Source organism: Ranitomeya variabilis, chromosome 3 (assembly GCF_051348905.1).
Source record: "Ranitomeya variabilis isolate aRanVar5 chromosome 3, aRanVar5.hap1, whole genome shotgun sequence".
NCBI lineage: Eukaryota > Metazoa > Chordata > Amphibia > Anura > Dendrobatidae > Ranitomeya > Ranitomeya variabilis.
Genome location: NC_135234.1, coordinates 238,227,432 through 238,243,039, shown reverse-complemented (window position 1 = coordinate 238,243,039; position 15,608 = coordinate 238,227,432). Strand labels below are relative to the sequence as shown.

The 15,608-nt window shown below is 42.4% G+C and overlaps 1 protein-coding gene across 2 annotated transcripts in view; it reads right to left on the bottom strand.

Moving 5' to 3' along the window:
- ACACA (acetyl-CoA carboxylase alpha) overlaps positions 1-15,608 on the bottom strand; it is a 483,059-nt gene that overhangs the window by 408,280 nt on the left and 59,171 nt on the right. The window contains exons 6-11 of one of the 2 annotated variants that reach the window (XM_077295311.1): positions 14,910-15,019; positions 14,688-14,769; positions 11,426-11,524; positions 9,791-9,897; positions 3,960-4,070; positions 531-740 (exon numbers count right to left, since the gene is read on the bottom strand). In XM_077295311.1, coding sequence (XP_077151426.1) covers positions 531-740; positions 3,960-4,070; positions 9,791-9,897; positions 11,426-11,524; positions 14,688-14,769; positions 14,910-15,019 — 719 coding nt within the window. Of the gene's footprint in view, positions 1-530; positions 741-3,959; positions 4,071-9,786; positions 9,898-11,425; positions 11,525-14,687; positions 14,770-14,909; positions 15,020-15,608 lie in introns of both variants that reach the window. The other variant, XM_077295310.1, reaches the window with a different exon arrangement.

Below are 15,608 nucleotides of genomic sequence, written 5' to 3'. Positions count from 1 at the left end.
TAAATAACACGTGACACGTGTCCTTTTTATAATGAACGTATATGAAGAAAAAGTAAAAAAGATAATAAGATGCGGAGATTTAAGTCCAGATTAACACTTTGGCACAGAGCACTTTATCATGTGAAGGATATACTATGGATGTTATGTGTATGTCTTGTAAATAATATGAGAAAGTATTTATGTATTGATGGCCACTTTATTATGCAAATGAGTGTGGATTATACCTATATAAAGCACATGTGTATGCTATACCCACTGCTTGAGAAAGGCTCAGTGTGAGCCGAAACGTCGCACAGAGATGTGGGCTGAATAAATTTCACATTTTTTCACCCTGAAAAGGATTTGGAGTGCTGCCTTCTTTTTCTATTTTTGTATACATGTTGGGTAGATGTATGGACTATTCTATCCAGGAGGCTAGGCACCCACCGGTGAGCATTGTGCTGTTCCTTTTTTTACTTATATATATATATATATACATACACACACACACACTGCAAATGTCGGGAAGGAGTTAAAACCATTTGTCTTACCTGCTCCATTTCTTCAAACACTGTGCTTGTTGCAATTGAAGCAGGAGCCTCTTCAATAATCTTCTGGTGACGCCGCTGAACGGAACAATCCCGTCCAAAAAGAGATATTGCGTTTCCATACTGATCTGCAAGAATCTGTACCTCCAGATGACGGGATTGCTTGGCCAATCTCATGACAAATATAGGAGAACCAGGTACTTCTGTCTGAACCTTAAAACAGCGAGAGATGAACGATGGAATTAGTCATGATTTCTTGTACACAGCACTACAGCTCTGATGTGCAATGTACTCTACTGACTATGTTATAGACATATGCAAAAGAACGCATTGAATATGTTCAAGGTCTTTGACAATAACTCTTTTGCAAAATCAAAAGTCCAGAACAAAAGACACTCAAAACCCTTTGGCACTATCTGATGTTTGTGTAACTCGAAAACTAAAAAACGAAAAAAAAACACAAAAAAAACACATAATCAGGTTCCTTGCATCGTGTGCTCATACACTTTATGCAGTTAATAGCCCTCTGTGTCTGTACTGCTACATACTTAGGCTGTTAACTGGTTCATGCTGGTCCAAATAACTAAAGCAATTGTTACCATCCACCTCTCGTGTCTCCCCTTTTCCTCATAGTTTGTAAGCTTGCGAGCAGGGCCCTCATTCCTCCTGGTATCTGTTTTGAACTGTGATTTCTGTTATGCTGTAATGTCTATTGTCTGTACAAGTCCCCTCTATAAGTTGTAAAGCGCTGCGGAATATGTTGGTGCTATATCAATAAAAATTATTATTATTAAAACTAACTTTCCAATCTAAGCAGGGGCCTTTCACATCACTGAGAATTGAAACCATTAATATTGCAGTATTCCTGCAACTCGCTTACAACATCAACAATTTACAAAGAAAGTTGTAAATAGTTTTCTAAAGACCAAATCAGATTTTTTTTTGATAGCTGCTAGTGTTCTGTCTAAAAAGGGAAAATGCTAAAACTTGCACAATGGTAGTCAGTAGAATTATATTGAATCATATTTAAAGGCAAACAGTCTGTTTTGCAGACAGCATGGAATAGAGAAGAAGCTGAGCAGTATTATATAGAGGTTTGTAGAAAAAGATTCAGAATAACTTTTATTTTATTCATTACTAGATGGCAGCCCGATTCTAAAGAATCGGGAGTCTAGAATCCATATATACACTTTATTTATTCAACTGTAAGAATAATTTGGTGGGCGGGGCCCCTCGGCCTCCGATTTGGTGGGCGGGGACCCTCGGCCTCCGATTTGGTGGGCGGGGACCCTCGGCCTCCGATTTGGTGGGCGGGGACCCTCGGCCTCCGATTTGGTGGGCGGGGACCCTCGGCCTCCGATTTGGTGGGCGGGGACCCTCGGCCTCCGATTTGGTGGGCGGGGACCCTCGGCCTCCGATTTGGTGGGCGGGGCCCCTCGGCCTCCGATTTGGTGGGCGGGGCCCCTCGGCCTCCGATTTGGTGGGCGGGGACCCTCGGCCTCCGATTTGGTGGGCGGGGACCCTCGGCCTCCGATTTGGTGGGCGGGGACCCTCGGCCTCCGATTTGGTGGGCGGGGCCCCTCGGCCTCCGATTTGGTGGGCGGGGACCCTCGGCCTCCGATTTGGTGGGCGGGGACCCTCGGCCTCCGATTTGGTGGGCGGGGACCCTCGGCCTCCGATTTGGTGGGCGGGGACCCTCGGCCTCCGATTTGGTGGGCGGGGACCCTCGGCCTCCGATTTGGTGGGCGGGGACCCTCGGCCTCCGATTTGGTGGGCGGGGCCCCTCGGCCTCCGATTTGGTGGGCGGGGCCCCTCGGCCTCCGATTTGGTGGGCGGGGACCCTCGGCCTCCGATTTGGTGGGCGGGGCCCCTCGGCCTCCGATTTGGTGGGCGGGGACCCTCGGCCTCCGATTTGGTGGGCGGGGACCCTCGGCCTCCGATTTGGTGGGCGGGACCCTCGGCCTCCGATTTGGTGGGCGGGGACCCTCGGCCTCCGATTTGGTGGGCGGGGACCCTCGGCCTCCGATTTGGTGGGCGGGGACCCTCGGCCTCCGATTTGGTGGGCGGGGACCCTCGGCCTCCGATTTGGTGGGCGGGGACCCTCGGCCTCCGATTTGGTGGGCGGGGACCCTCGGCCTCCGATTTGGTGGGCGGGGACCCTCGGCCTCCGATTTGGTGGGCGGGGACCCTCGGCCTCCGATTTGGTGGGCGGGGTCCCTCGGCCTCCGATTTGGTGGGCGGGGCCTCTTATCCTCCGATTTGGTGGGCGGGGACTCTCGGCCTCCGATTTGGTGGGCGGGAACCCTCGGCCTCCGATTTGGTTGGCGGGGCCCCTCGGCCTCCGATTTGGTTGGCGGGGCCCCTCGGCCTCCGATTTGGTTGGCGGGGCCCCTCGGCCTCCGATTTGGTGTGTGCTCTGCCTGGGGCCACTGTGCTCTGCCTGGGGCCCCATATGCTGCCTGGGGCCCCTGTGCTCTGCCTGGGGCCCCATATGCTGCCTGGGGCCCCATATGCTGCCTGGGGCCCCTGTGCTCTGCCTGGGGCCCCTGTGCTCTGCCTGGGGCCCCTGTGCTCTGCCTGGGGCCCCATGTTCTGCCTGGGGCCACTGTGCTCTGCCTGGGGCCACTGTGCTCTGCCTGGGGCCCCATGTTCTGCCTGGGGCCCCTGTGCTCTGCCTAGGGCCACTGTGCTCTGCCTGGGGCCACTGTGCTCTGCCTGGGGCCACTGTGCTCTGCCTGGGGCCACTGTGCTCTGCCTGGGGCCCCTGTGCTCTGCCTGGGACCACTGTGCTCTGCCTGGGACCACTGTGCTCTGCCTGGGGCCCCTGTGCTCTGCCTGGGACCACTGTGCTCTGCCTGGGGCCCCATATGCTGCCTGGGGCCCCTGTGCTCTGCCTGGGTGTAGGACACTGGTGACGTCACTTATCTCCGGACATTAGCTCCGGACATTAGCTCCGGACATTAGCTCCGGACATTAGCTCCGGACATTAGCTCCGGACATTAGCTCCGGACATTAGCTCCGGACATTAGCTCCGGACATTAGCTCCGGACATTAGCTCCGGACAAAGCCACGGAAGTTGGCACAAATTGCAGGAAGTAGTATTCTAGGCAATTATATATTAGAAAATCCCTTTCGCTTGTGTTCATATCAGACAAGAGAGTGGTCCTACTCAGTGACTGACAGCTATCTGCATGCAGAGTCATACAGGGAAGACTGTCAGTCACTGGATTGGACCCGCCCACTGGACTCATGAGTGCAGACACCAAGGATTTCAGTGAGTAAAATGCAAGTTATACTGAATCTCTTCCATAAAATATCTGACCGGCTGCTCCTGCTCTGTAACATCCTGCCTGCAGGTCAGATAGCATTTCACCATGACAGCTTCCCTTTAGAGCATAGCAATATGTTACTTTTCAACAACTGAAATCTAACCTGTCGAAAAAGGTTGGGAAAGTCTTCTGCATTGTTCACCTTCCGAATACCTTTTCCACCTCCTCCCTCAGATGCTTTAATCATAACAGGATATCCCACCGTTTCTGCTGCCTACAATAAAGACATAGTATAAAGATTAGAGTGCACTCATGTACATAGTTGGTGGAGGTGACGGTAGAGCAGGATAGGACCCAAAACAGTGTCAAGAGGTTCACTGCACACACCAAGTCATGATGTAAAAGTGGAAAATGTATCTGTACACCAAATATATCACAATGCTCTGGGTAAGGAGTTAGTGAGGCTGGGGCTATACCAGCAATAAACATGATGTTTCGACCTCCACAGGTCGTTATCTAATTCGATGAGTCCCAGCACAAGAAAATAGCTGTGGATGAACTGATGAACTCCTAAACCGAGACCTACACCATTGTGAAGCCCAGCAAAACTCTCCTTATCCACGCTCCGTTTAGTTCACCCACAGCTATAACTTGTGCTCCAATTCCAGCACAAAGATCATAGAGAGAGTGGAAAAGTCATATTTATTGATGTATCTGTAACACCTTCATGACAAAGCTGTGATATTTTTGGTGCTACACATAATATTTCCCACCTTAAAGTCAAATAGGACTATGCAGTGAACGTTACAACACAGACAGTGCACGGAATACACATACAATGAATGGAAATCATTTTGATGCTCTTGAAAACACATTTGATTTATTAGACGGGGATACAAGAGAGAGTATTGACTATTATTTAAAGAGTTTGTTCACGACTGGGACAACCCTTCTCAATCACCATATTCCCCTTTATAAAATAATTGCTGTACTCACTTTCGGTGCCGGCACTGGCTCTCCCGGGACTTGCGTGATATTGTCACTGCTTCACTCTCCCCCTTTGGATATAACTGATAACTGGATGAGGCGAGAGCTGAGGCTGCTCTCTTACTTTCTCCAGATGTAGGATTACTCCAAGAAGGAGATAGTGAAGCAACCACCGATTGTTATGGCATGCGAACCCTACAGCCAAGGTAACACGAGCCTCAGAAGAGCCAGTGCCGACACCGCTGGAACGGCGTTGGCACCAGAGTATAGCGGTCATTATTTTCTAAGGGGGTAACATAGTGATTGAGAAGGGGTTGGTTGAGAAGTGAACAAATCCCCTAACAAAGTTAAATTAGTGCAAACTTATTAGGAAAAAAGCAATAAGACCAAGTTTTCCACTTGATAGATTATAACACGCTGATCACTAGGGATCCCAACTGTTCGGGACCCCACGATCCCAAGAAAAGGTCTCTACAGAGCCCTGTTTGAATGAAGCCACGATCAAGCATGTGCACAATGGCTCCAGTCATTACCTATGAAACTGCCGCCCAAGCGCATTATTTGGCTATTTCCGGCAGTCCGTTAGACAATGAATGGAGTAATGTTACACACATAGTAGAGTGAAGCTCCATTAAAACAGGTTGTCACTGCATAGCCCCATACAAACTCTATAAGTTAAAAAAATGTTTAGGATGACAGCAAGTTAAAAAATCCACTAAATGCCCAGAAATATAGATAACTAATATAGCTTAATCTCCTGTAGAACTTACAAACTATATCAAGCAAACACAGATATCAAGTGAACACACATTCAATAAATTCCATTTTATTGCCCAAATTGTTTATGCATTTCGTTGCCAAATAAGCATTTATGTTCCCAGACAAGGATTAAGAAATGTATTCCTCATATTTTGCCTTTTGTTGAGTCAGGCCAAGATTTATCATAACCGAGGACTTTTAAACCAAATTTATTAATGTTATGCTGCCATAAATTAAATACATTATATCATTTATCAGAGCAAGAATTTATAGCCTTAATAGACAATAAAATGAGTTATTCACTTCTAATTTTTGGACTTTATGTTAAAAAGTTTTTTTTAAAAGCATATAAAGTTAAATGGAGAATTTTTTTTTTATGTAACTTTTTAACGGAGCCGGTGGGGGATGCCATACTTATTTTCTGTGTCAGAGCACAACACTTACACTGTGGCCGGATCAGCAAACTGGGCACTCCCAATTCACTGCAGTGGGTGCAGACCGGGACCATTTTTTTCCTAGCCCAGTACTATCTTACCATTTTTCTCTATTATCTGTAATGACTGATCTGAGCGGAGCAGTCAAGTCATTGCAGCACTCAGATCACAGTAACCTGTGATCACAGGTCAGGGCACCAAGGTTGTAACAGTGTCTTCATTCAGTGACATGACACTACTGCAGCCCTGATCCACAGATCTGGTGAGCTCTCACTGGTCATTACTTGGATCTGAACGCTGCAGAACCAATGATTTGACAGCTCTGCTCAAATCAAAGTTATTGTCCGCTAAGCCATGTATCTAATCTGATCATGTGCGATATAGCCTGCTGAGTCCTGTATCTAATTCGATCAGGTAAGAGCAGTCCGCTGAGTGGCACACTCTAAATGGACAGTATAAACTTGTGTCAGGTGCCAATTTCTTTAGCGCCAACCACTGAGGTCCTGTACATCGGTAGTGAATGTAAAAAACTAACTGCACCCCATACGGCACGTGGAGATGCTAATTAGGATTAATACAGAATTTCTCCCATCAGTAGATTACACCGAGTAAATACCCTTTATCAGACGTTTCTATTGTGGTAATTGCTCTCAAAATTAGAAAGGTCTGGGGTTTAGAGTGGGTTTCCCCAAAGCAAAAAGGGAAACCAGGATCAAGTATTGTGTAGAGCAGAGGTGTCAAACTGCATTCCTCGAGGGCCGCCAACAGGTCATGTTTTCAGGATTTCCTTAGCATTCCACAAGGTGCTGGAATCATTATGTGCAGGTGATTAAATTATCACCTGTGCAATACAAGGAAATCCTGAAAACGTTACCTGTTGGTGGCCCTCGAGGAATGCAGTTTGACACCTCTGGTGTAGAGTGTGTGTTTAGCCAGCCATTAATGCCCTTTCACACCTGATCATTAAGAGATTTAAATAACCTTACAGTCTATGTCCACTATCAGAACAATAATTTACTGCCTTAAATTGATAAAAAAAATTAAACGTTTAATAAGTTTCCATTTAAAAAAATCTATATTTTTGAGAACATAACTGCAGTCTATAACCTCAGGGTTAAAGAAATCAACCATGTCCAGTGGTAAAAAAAACATTTAAGTAGACAAAACGAGTGTTCTGACAATTAGTGAACGAAGAACACTTCTTTCCCGATAATCGGTCAGTGTAAATGCACCCTAACTAATTTCCATATGTTCCTCGCTTCTGGCTAACATAACAAGTGTACACTATATAGCCAACAGCATGGAGATTTGACCATCACATCTATTTAAGCTAGCTGGACCTCCCATTCTAAAACTCACGCAATTAAATTCTACTTGGGCCTCTCTGCAGCCATAACAGCATCCTCCCTTCTTGGAAAACATTGCACAGGGTTTGGGAGTGTGCCAATTCAATCAATAAAAAAATTGGGAGATCAAGCACTCATGTTGGGTAAGAAGGTCTGGTTCACAACTGATGGTTTTTGCTTTGTGCTTTAAGGTACGGTCATGTTGGAACAAACATGGAATTAAATCAAACTATTCCTACAAAGTTGAAATTGAAATCAAAACAAAATAAGCAAATACCATGTAATAAGTAATTGAACAGCAGAAAACAAATAAAGTTTCACTCTGTAGTGCAAAAGCATGTAAATATGAAATATGAATAGCGTTACTGCTCTGTGTGTCTAGTGTGAATATTAGACACATAGGTTCCCAGGAATCCGGAGATCGCCTTGTCGTTGGCTGCCAGGCACGCATGAATTGGCCAATTATGTCCAATTATGTGCCAAGTATCTCCACTTTTTCTTATTATCTAGAGCAGTAATGCAATTCAGATTTCATATTTACATGCTTTAGCACTATAGAGCACAACTTTACTTGTTTATTATGTATAGAGATGGCTACTCCTAGTTTGCACCTGTACACACCAGTTTTCTGACTTGGAAGTGCAAGCCAAATTTTTTTAATTGAATAGTAATAGATGAAGATGTAAGTAAAATAGGGTACTTGGCTAACACTATTTTGATCAAAAAGCGTAAAATTCATCCCACCGCAACCCAATTGGAACGGTACCTAACTCTTGTAGTTCACCTCAAGTTGAAATTGGCCAAAATGTCGTTGTATGATCTAGCCCTAACATTTCTCTTCACATGGAAAAAATAAAAAGAGCTGACAGTGTTCACTGAGCTGTTACTCCTTGAAGCTTTCAATCCACAATACTGGCACATTTAGTTGGCCGGGGTAATCTAGCAAAAATAACATAAGATACCACTTTTTCCAGGACCGTGAGTTTACAGACAATGAGCTGTTAAGATTGACTCATACTACTGCCAGTGTTAGTGTATGGATTGTGTATGACTGCGTGCTTAAACGTATGCATCTGTTTACAAATGGATAAGACCAAAACACCTAAGCTCAATAATTCAGAAAAGTGCCACATACAGTACCCTATATGGCACATGTAACAAAGAAATAGGGGACAGAAAGGGGGTAAAACTGCAGAATCAGACTACACAAGGTTAGTATGCTGTCCATTACGAATGAAAGAAGCACTCCTCCCATCAAAATTTGAATCCTTTTAATGTATTGCAGTCATCATATTATATAGCACTGTGTACTTACAATTGCTCATTTTGCCTTTTGTAGCCAGCTAATTATTTTCTTTTCTCTGCTGTATGTAGAAACATGAAGTCTATTGTCTTTGCATTTATCATTCCCTTCTTCAACTCCTAATTTGGCTGCTCCCTCCTGCCCCTGCCAGGGACTTTTGCAGTAACTGATGAAGCATTCAGGGAAAATTGATCTCCTGTTTCTACAAAGAGCTATGAAGGATTCAGCTAGTCAGTTTATAATCACGTGATGTCATTAATGGAATGCTTTTTCAAGAGGAGTACAGAGTCAACAGACAGCGAAACGCGCGTCGGGGTTTGGGTGCTGGCATTTTAGTACCGGGTAAGATGATTTTCTGACTGTGTATCATACAAATGAATTTGGGAAACTTTTCATGACCTTAATGCCAGACTGGTTTCGGACCTTGGGCTCTTGACCGCAAACCACGCAACCCTGGGCATCAGTATAGACATAGGAATAGTATAATGACTGATGGCACCTTTTGCTGACAGAAGGGGGCATTGTATTGTGAATCTTTGAGCCCAATTAACAAGTCATCATCTTACCATTACTTAGTTTGTTATTGGGAATTGAGCTACACTGTATGTACTAAATGCCACCACTTCTTGTGGTGTTCCTTATAGCACATGTTTTTATTTATCTTTTTGTATGTTTAATATTGTATCAATAAAGATTTTTTGAACATATTTTTAAAAAACTGAAAAAGACTAAAACTAAAAAACTGAAAGAACTCCATTTGTCCTCCTTTTTGAGAGGCAGGAGAGAAAGTAGCCACTGATTGGTCGCAGGGATAGAATGACGCAATTACGTGATCCTCAGCAGAGCTACTGTTGACACTGCTGGAACAGCAACAGCTCCAAAGAGGTGTATAAGTGTTATTATTTTATAAGGGGGAAACATACAAATTGGGAAGGGGTTGTCCGAGCAGTAGACAGTCCCTTTACAGGAATTATTGTGCCATGACGTTCAGATAACCAAGACAGTCTCAACAACATATATAAAGTAGAAAATTTAAAATCTAGATCTCATCAAGGCTTTGGAAGATATTTATTCTTTAGAAATCTGTTCTATAAAACAGCAAATAACCCATTAATTTGAATGCAATCTTATTTTTAGTTTAATCAGAATTAAATAGGTAACTCGCCTTCAATCCATCATCCACATCTTTCACATAGCCCTTCTCATAAATATCTTGGGGAACATTTAACAGTCGCTTCTTTAAATCACTTTCCTGCCAGTCTACTTTTAAACCTAGATGAAAAATACACAGTAGAAAAATTATAACAAGCATGGAAAGATAAAAGTACAGGGAATCTATCAGCAGATGTTTGTGATTTAATCTGATAGCTTAATATAGAGCAAGAGAACCTGATTCTGGGGATGTGTCACTTATTAGGCTGTGTGCAGTGTTTTATGTGTTTTATCAGCAGAAGATTAATACTAGAGGACTAGGTCTCACGTGCAGGCCAGTCCAGCTAATCTGTGTAACCCTGCAACCACTGACTGACAGCTTGCTCCTAAAGCACAGTGTACACAGGAATCTGCCAATAAGTGGTGGGGAGTGGTTATACAAAGTTCAGCTTACTGACCGCTGCTACATCTACAACAGAGATAACAGGTGTTCTATCAAAACGGCAACAAGCAGTAAGTGACATCTCTGGAATCAGGCTCTCTGCCCCTACATCATGCTACTGTCAGATTATATAGCAAAAACTTACTAAAAGATTCCTTTTAAGACACGTAACTCACAAATTGTTCCACCACCCTTCCCTTGTTGTATTGCTTGACTTCTGCATAAGCCACTGAATGCAGCATTTTGAACAGCAGGCCTGCTGTGACCTGGCTCATGGACATGGCATCACTAGTGATGATATACATTAGGGGATACATCAGACTGAAATAGGATCGCGTATTGCAAATTATCAACAGACAGATGGTATCACGCAAGTAGGGGTTACATTAATGGGGTTACATTACAAAAGTTCTTATCAATACCTTGGGGTAACGACCTTTGGAAAAAAAACACAAATAAAATCCTGGAAATTGTTTTAATGTGCTAGGCTGGAAACCGCTATATATGCTTTTCCACCACTTCAACCAAAACGTCACTTGTAACAAATGACCACATTAATTTTTGACATACAATATAATGGAAAAAAAACAACAGGAAAGAAATTACAAGTGGGATGAAGTGGTAAAAAAAGCAATTCTGGCACTGATTTTTGTATTTTGTTTTCACGGTTCAGCAAAAATTACCTAGAAACAAGTTTGGCAAGGTCATTGTGTTTATGGCAATACCAAACTTGCCTCAATTTTATTTTCCATTGCAGCTTCACAGGAGTACCAAGATGGCAGTCCTGGTAACTGAGGCCCCCAGACAGCCATGGTAACCCATCAGTGATCATGTTGTGGGAACCGGTGAGTGAAAAAACCTGCAACCACTTCATATAAATGCTGAAACTGACTGTGGCACCTAAATGGTAAGCAGCTGCAGTCACAGTTTAGGCAAGGCCATGGCTGAAAGGCACAGATGAAGGATATGTAATACAACCGACATCTACCATGAGTCCCCTCCATTTTTGTGAACTCCTGCCAAGTCCTAATGAGGAAAGGGGTTAATGTCTACTACTATACATAATTTACAAAAAAAAAAAAAAATAAGTAAAATGTACACCTCACAGCCCTATTCCAAGTCATTTCAGCACTAACATTCATGAAAAGGGGTAGACCTAAACCTTTTTACACAATAAAAGATGTATAACAAAGTATTCATAGTCACCATTGCCGCTCCAGGGTAGAGTTGGAATTCCAGCTGTTTGGGCAACAATTGAGGATGCAATTTTATCTCCTAACGCCCACATGGCTTGACTTGGCGGACCTGTAATGAGATCGTTAATAGTCACACTTCAGCATTCACCAAACTATATCTAGCCAGCTCACAATGGTTTACATCTTCTTCAGTCTCCCCGAAAACTATTATCAATGTGAAGATACATGAAAGACATGATGGATGATCCCCCTTAGCAGTGTCTCCTGGGTTTAAAGGGAATCTGTCACCCCAAAATTCGCTTTGCTTCCTGCCACGGCTCCTGCGCAGGTGTACTTTGCCTGCCCTGTTTGAGGTGACAGATTCCCTTTAATAAATTCTCCCATATTATCACCATCTCATTGCAAGTTGGTTAAAAACTCCAGAAGGCTATGTTGACAAGTAGATCTTTTGAGAACGGATTACGAAAAGCAGGCTTTTGGCCGTTTTTTGCTGCATTTTTCAGGATCCCAAAGTTCAGCTTTGGTTCCACCACAGAAACATGAACAATGCAAGGTGTTAGGGCACCAATGCAAGACATATGTGAAGCCATACAACCATTTTGCAAAAAAAAATCAATTTGATCAAATTATTTAGTGTAGTATAGATTTTTGAGTGACTATTCTGAAGAAAAAAGTTCACATGAGTTCATGAAAAAATACACAATTGCAAATGTAAAAAAAAAAAAAAATACTTGGCAGAAAAAATCCAGCTCACTGCAGTAGAATCCAATGGCCGTGCACGGAAAGAAGTTAGTGTTAGCAACAAACAAGCAGTATCAAAGAAGGAAAGGTATCCAGCAACAGATCCATCGGTGAAAAATTAATTAAAAACAAAAATCTTTAATGTAAAACATGGTTAAAATTATGGTATAAAACCATTGATTTAGAAAAAAGGCAAGTAACCCGGGAAACTCACGGCTTTACACGTTTCAAACCAACTGGTTCTTAATCATAGTTTAGAGTGAACTATGAGAATACCCACATCATTTCACACAAAATAACTAAAAAGGGGCTGGACAAAGTTGGCCCCCTCAATGTAATATTTGGTCGAACACAGTCTAGAATAAATAACTGCAATCAGTTGTTTCCTATAACCATCAACAAGCTTCTTACAACTGTCAAATTGAATTTTTCACCACTCTTCTCTTGCTCCAGGTTTTTCCCAACAGCAATTTTAAGATCTCTCCACAGGTGTTCAATTGAATTTAGAACTGGACTCATTACTGACCACTTCAGAACTCTCCTTATCTTTGTTTCCATCCATTTCTGGGGGCTTCTTGAAGTATGTTTGGGGTCATTGACCTGCTGGAAGACTCATGACCAAGGATGCAAAAGCAGCTTTCTGACTCTGAGCTATACATTGTGACCCAAAATCCGTTGGCCATCTTCAGATTTCAAGATGCCTTGCACCCAGTGCCAGAGACAGCAAAACAACCCCAAAACCTCTTTGAACCTCCACCATATTTTACTGTAGGTGCAGTGTTCTTTCCTTTGTTGATGGCACCATTCCGTTTTTGGTAACTAGAGTGTCATTCAAATGTCGACACGGTTTGTGCTGACACTGATGCACTCAGCCTGCAGGACAGGTTAAATTTCTGTGGAAATTCCCCCCTCAAAGTCACTCCGAAATTGAACAATAAATCCACAACAAAATAGGATTTGCATATTTCCATTTAAAAAAATCTGCTAAATTGTAGACCTTCTAACAAACACCCTAACAAAATAAAAGCATGTTTGAAAAAGGACATTGAAATAAACCACTTTGTTTGTGTAACATTTGAAATTTGCTAGGTTTTCTACATTGTCAAATATCTAATATTTTCATTAAAAAAACAAAAATCTCCAAACATAATGATCAAAAATACCAGTGTACTGCAGTATACCATTGAAACAACATCCCACTAACAAAAAAGATCTAAAAAAAATAAAGTAGCAAACTTTATGGGAAAAAAATGTGTCTGTGTCAGAACTGTACTTCTTAGCAAATATGTAGGTTTTTTGTAGATAAACTTTTTGGGGATTTTCCTAATTTCAGAGGAACCTTGTGTTACAATACACTTGTACTTTTTTAAACTGATTATACCCTTGCATCCCTCGGGGTGTAGCCACAAGCCGACCTCATACACATCAACTAGAGATCTAAATCCAATAATTGGCAGAATCCGCATTTGCTTTTTATCATCCTATGGGAAATCTTGATAGCTCCCACAAGTTCTCCAACCACCACTATGTATTTCCTGATCCCTGAATACCCTTCCTAACAAGCCCCTTTTAATGGCTTGTAGATTTCTACATTTGCCCAAAATCAATTTTAGGACTGCGGTTTCGATGCGTTATTTAGTGGGCGAATAGTCGTAGGGGTGTTTTCTCCCCAGACTAATGTCATCACATCCCTGTGAGTGTGAGCAAAATAAATTGCAAGAGCAACGTAACTGCTGGAATTCTGCAAATCTCTACCTCCCAAACAATGTGCAGTTAAGCCAGTTAGGGGCATGGCCAGGGAGGCAGCACTGGTGCAGGACACAGCTAGCTCCGGAAATCTCACGCCTGGCTGTGTCTTACATCCCTGGCCATGTACAGTGTACCACTGAAGTTGGCTTTACTACCCGTTACTAGGGAAGCAGAGGTGAGGCTACTCTCGCACACCATTAACTAATAAAGTTGTTTATTAATTGTACTTTGAGGTCTCATGTCTGCAATTTACTATAGGTTTATACCATGTCACTCACGCCAACAGGAGCATGATAACATAAAATAGTGGGATGATTAGACTAGGCCCGCACAACTAGTCATCCACTAATTAGCACATCGCGATCACAGTTCTAAACTTGATTTTCGGTACATGCAGAAATGAATAAGCCAATACAAGGGGCTTGTTAGTAAGGGTATAGTGACATCAAAAATACATTATGGCTGTGTGGGGAGTGTGAGGAATAATAATCTATAATCTTTATTTTTTATATAGCACTAACATATTCTGCAGCGCTTTACAGTCTTTGCACACATTATCATCACTGTCCCCGTTGGGGCTCACAATCTAAATTCCCTATCAGTATGTCTTTGGAATGTGGGAGGAAACCGGAGTACCCGGAGGAAACCCACACAAACACGGGGAGGACATACAAACTCCTTGCAGATGTTGTCCAAGGTGGGATTAGAACCCAGGACCCCAGCGCTGCAAGGCTGCAGTGCTATCCACTGCGGAGATTCCCTTTCACATGTTTTAATCTTACCCATGAAAGCAATGCCGTTTTTGTGAAGAAGTTCAGGTAGTTTTGGATTTTCAGAGGCATGACCCCATCCAGCCCATACAGCCTAAAAATAGAAGAAAAAAAAATAGATTTTGAAACATTTTATACATTTACAAAATTCTACCTTCATTCTTGCGTTTTCACAAATTGCACATAACGTATGCAAATGAAAGGATCTTCTAAAGTAGATACAAGATATATTACCTGTACTGGAATCCTTTTAGCAATATCAAGAATAAGCTCAACGTTTGCATAATTATTATTATTTGGACCTCCAGGAACAGGTACATAATGATCTGCCATTTTAATATACTCTGAAACATAGAAAAAAATAACTTATGTCCAATTATTGTCTTAAAGTGAAGTCTGCAAGAATCTTGTTTTCTTATAGTTGTACCAGGATCTTAGTTTATAGAAATAATCAACAGTTGAATCATATCTGCAGGTAAGGTAAATACTTATATTTATAACATGCAAATTAAAACGTAAATACTTTTATTTATATAAAATGTCACAAAATAAAACAAATGAAGTAGGCCGGAATATATGTTGGTATAAGTGTAATATGTGGGTGCACATTTAACAGACTGAATTCTAGGATCAAAACAAAATGAGCAAATATCCTGCAGCAAGTAAATATTAAATTAAGCATTGAATGTTGATTACATTTAATATTTACTTACTACAAGGTATTTGCTCATTTTGTTTTGATCCTAGGTTCTGTCAAAATGTCAAATTCTTAAAATAATGAGAAAACATGAAAAAAAAACAACAACAAGAAACCCATAATCTCATACACCCATACTATGCCAACCCTACCTACATAAAAGCAGAGACATTTCACCAAATATATATGGATATTGTAAATATAAGTATCAATTATGTTAAGCATGTGAACTAGCA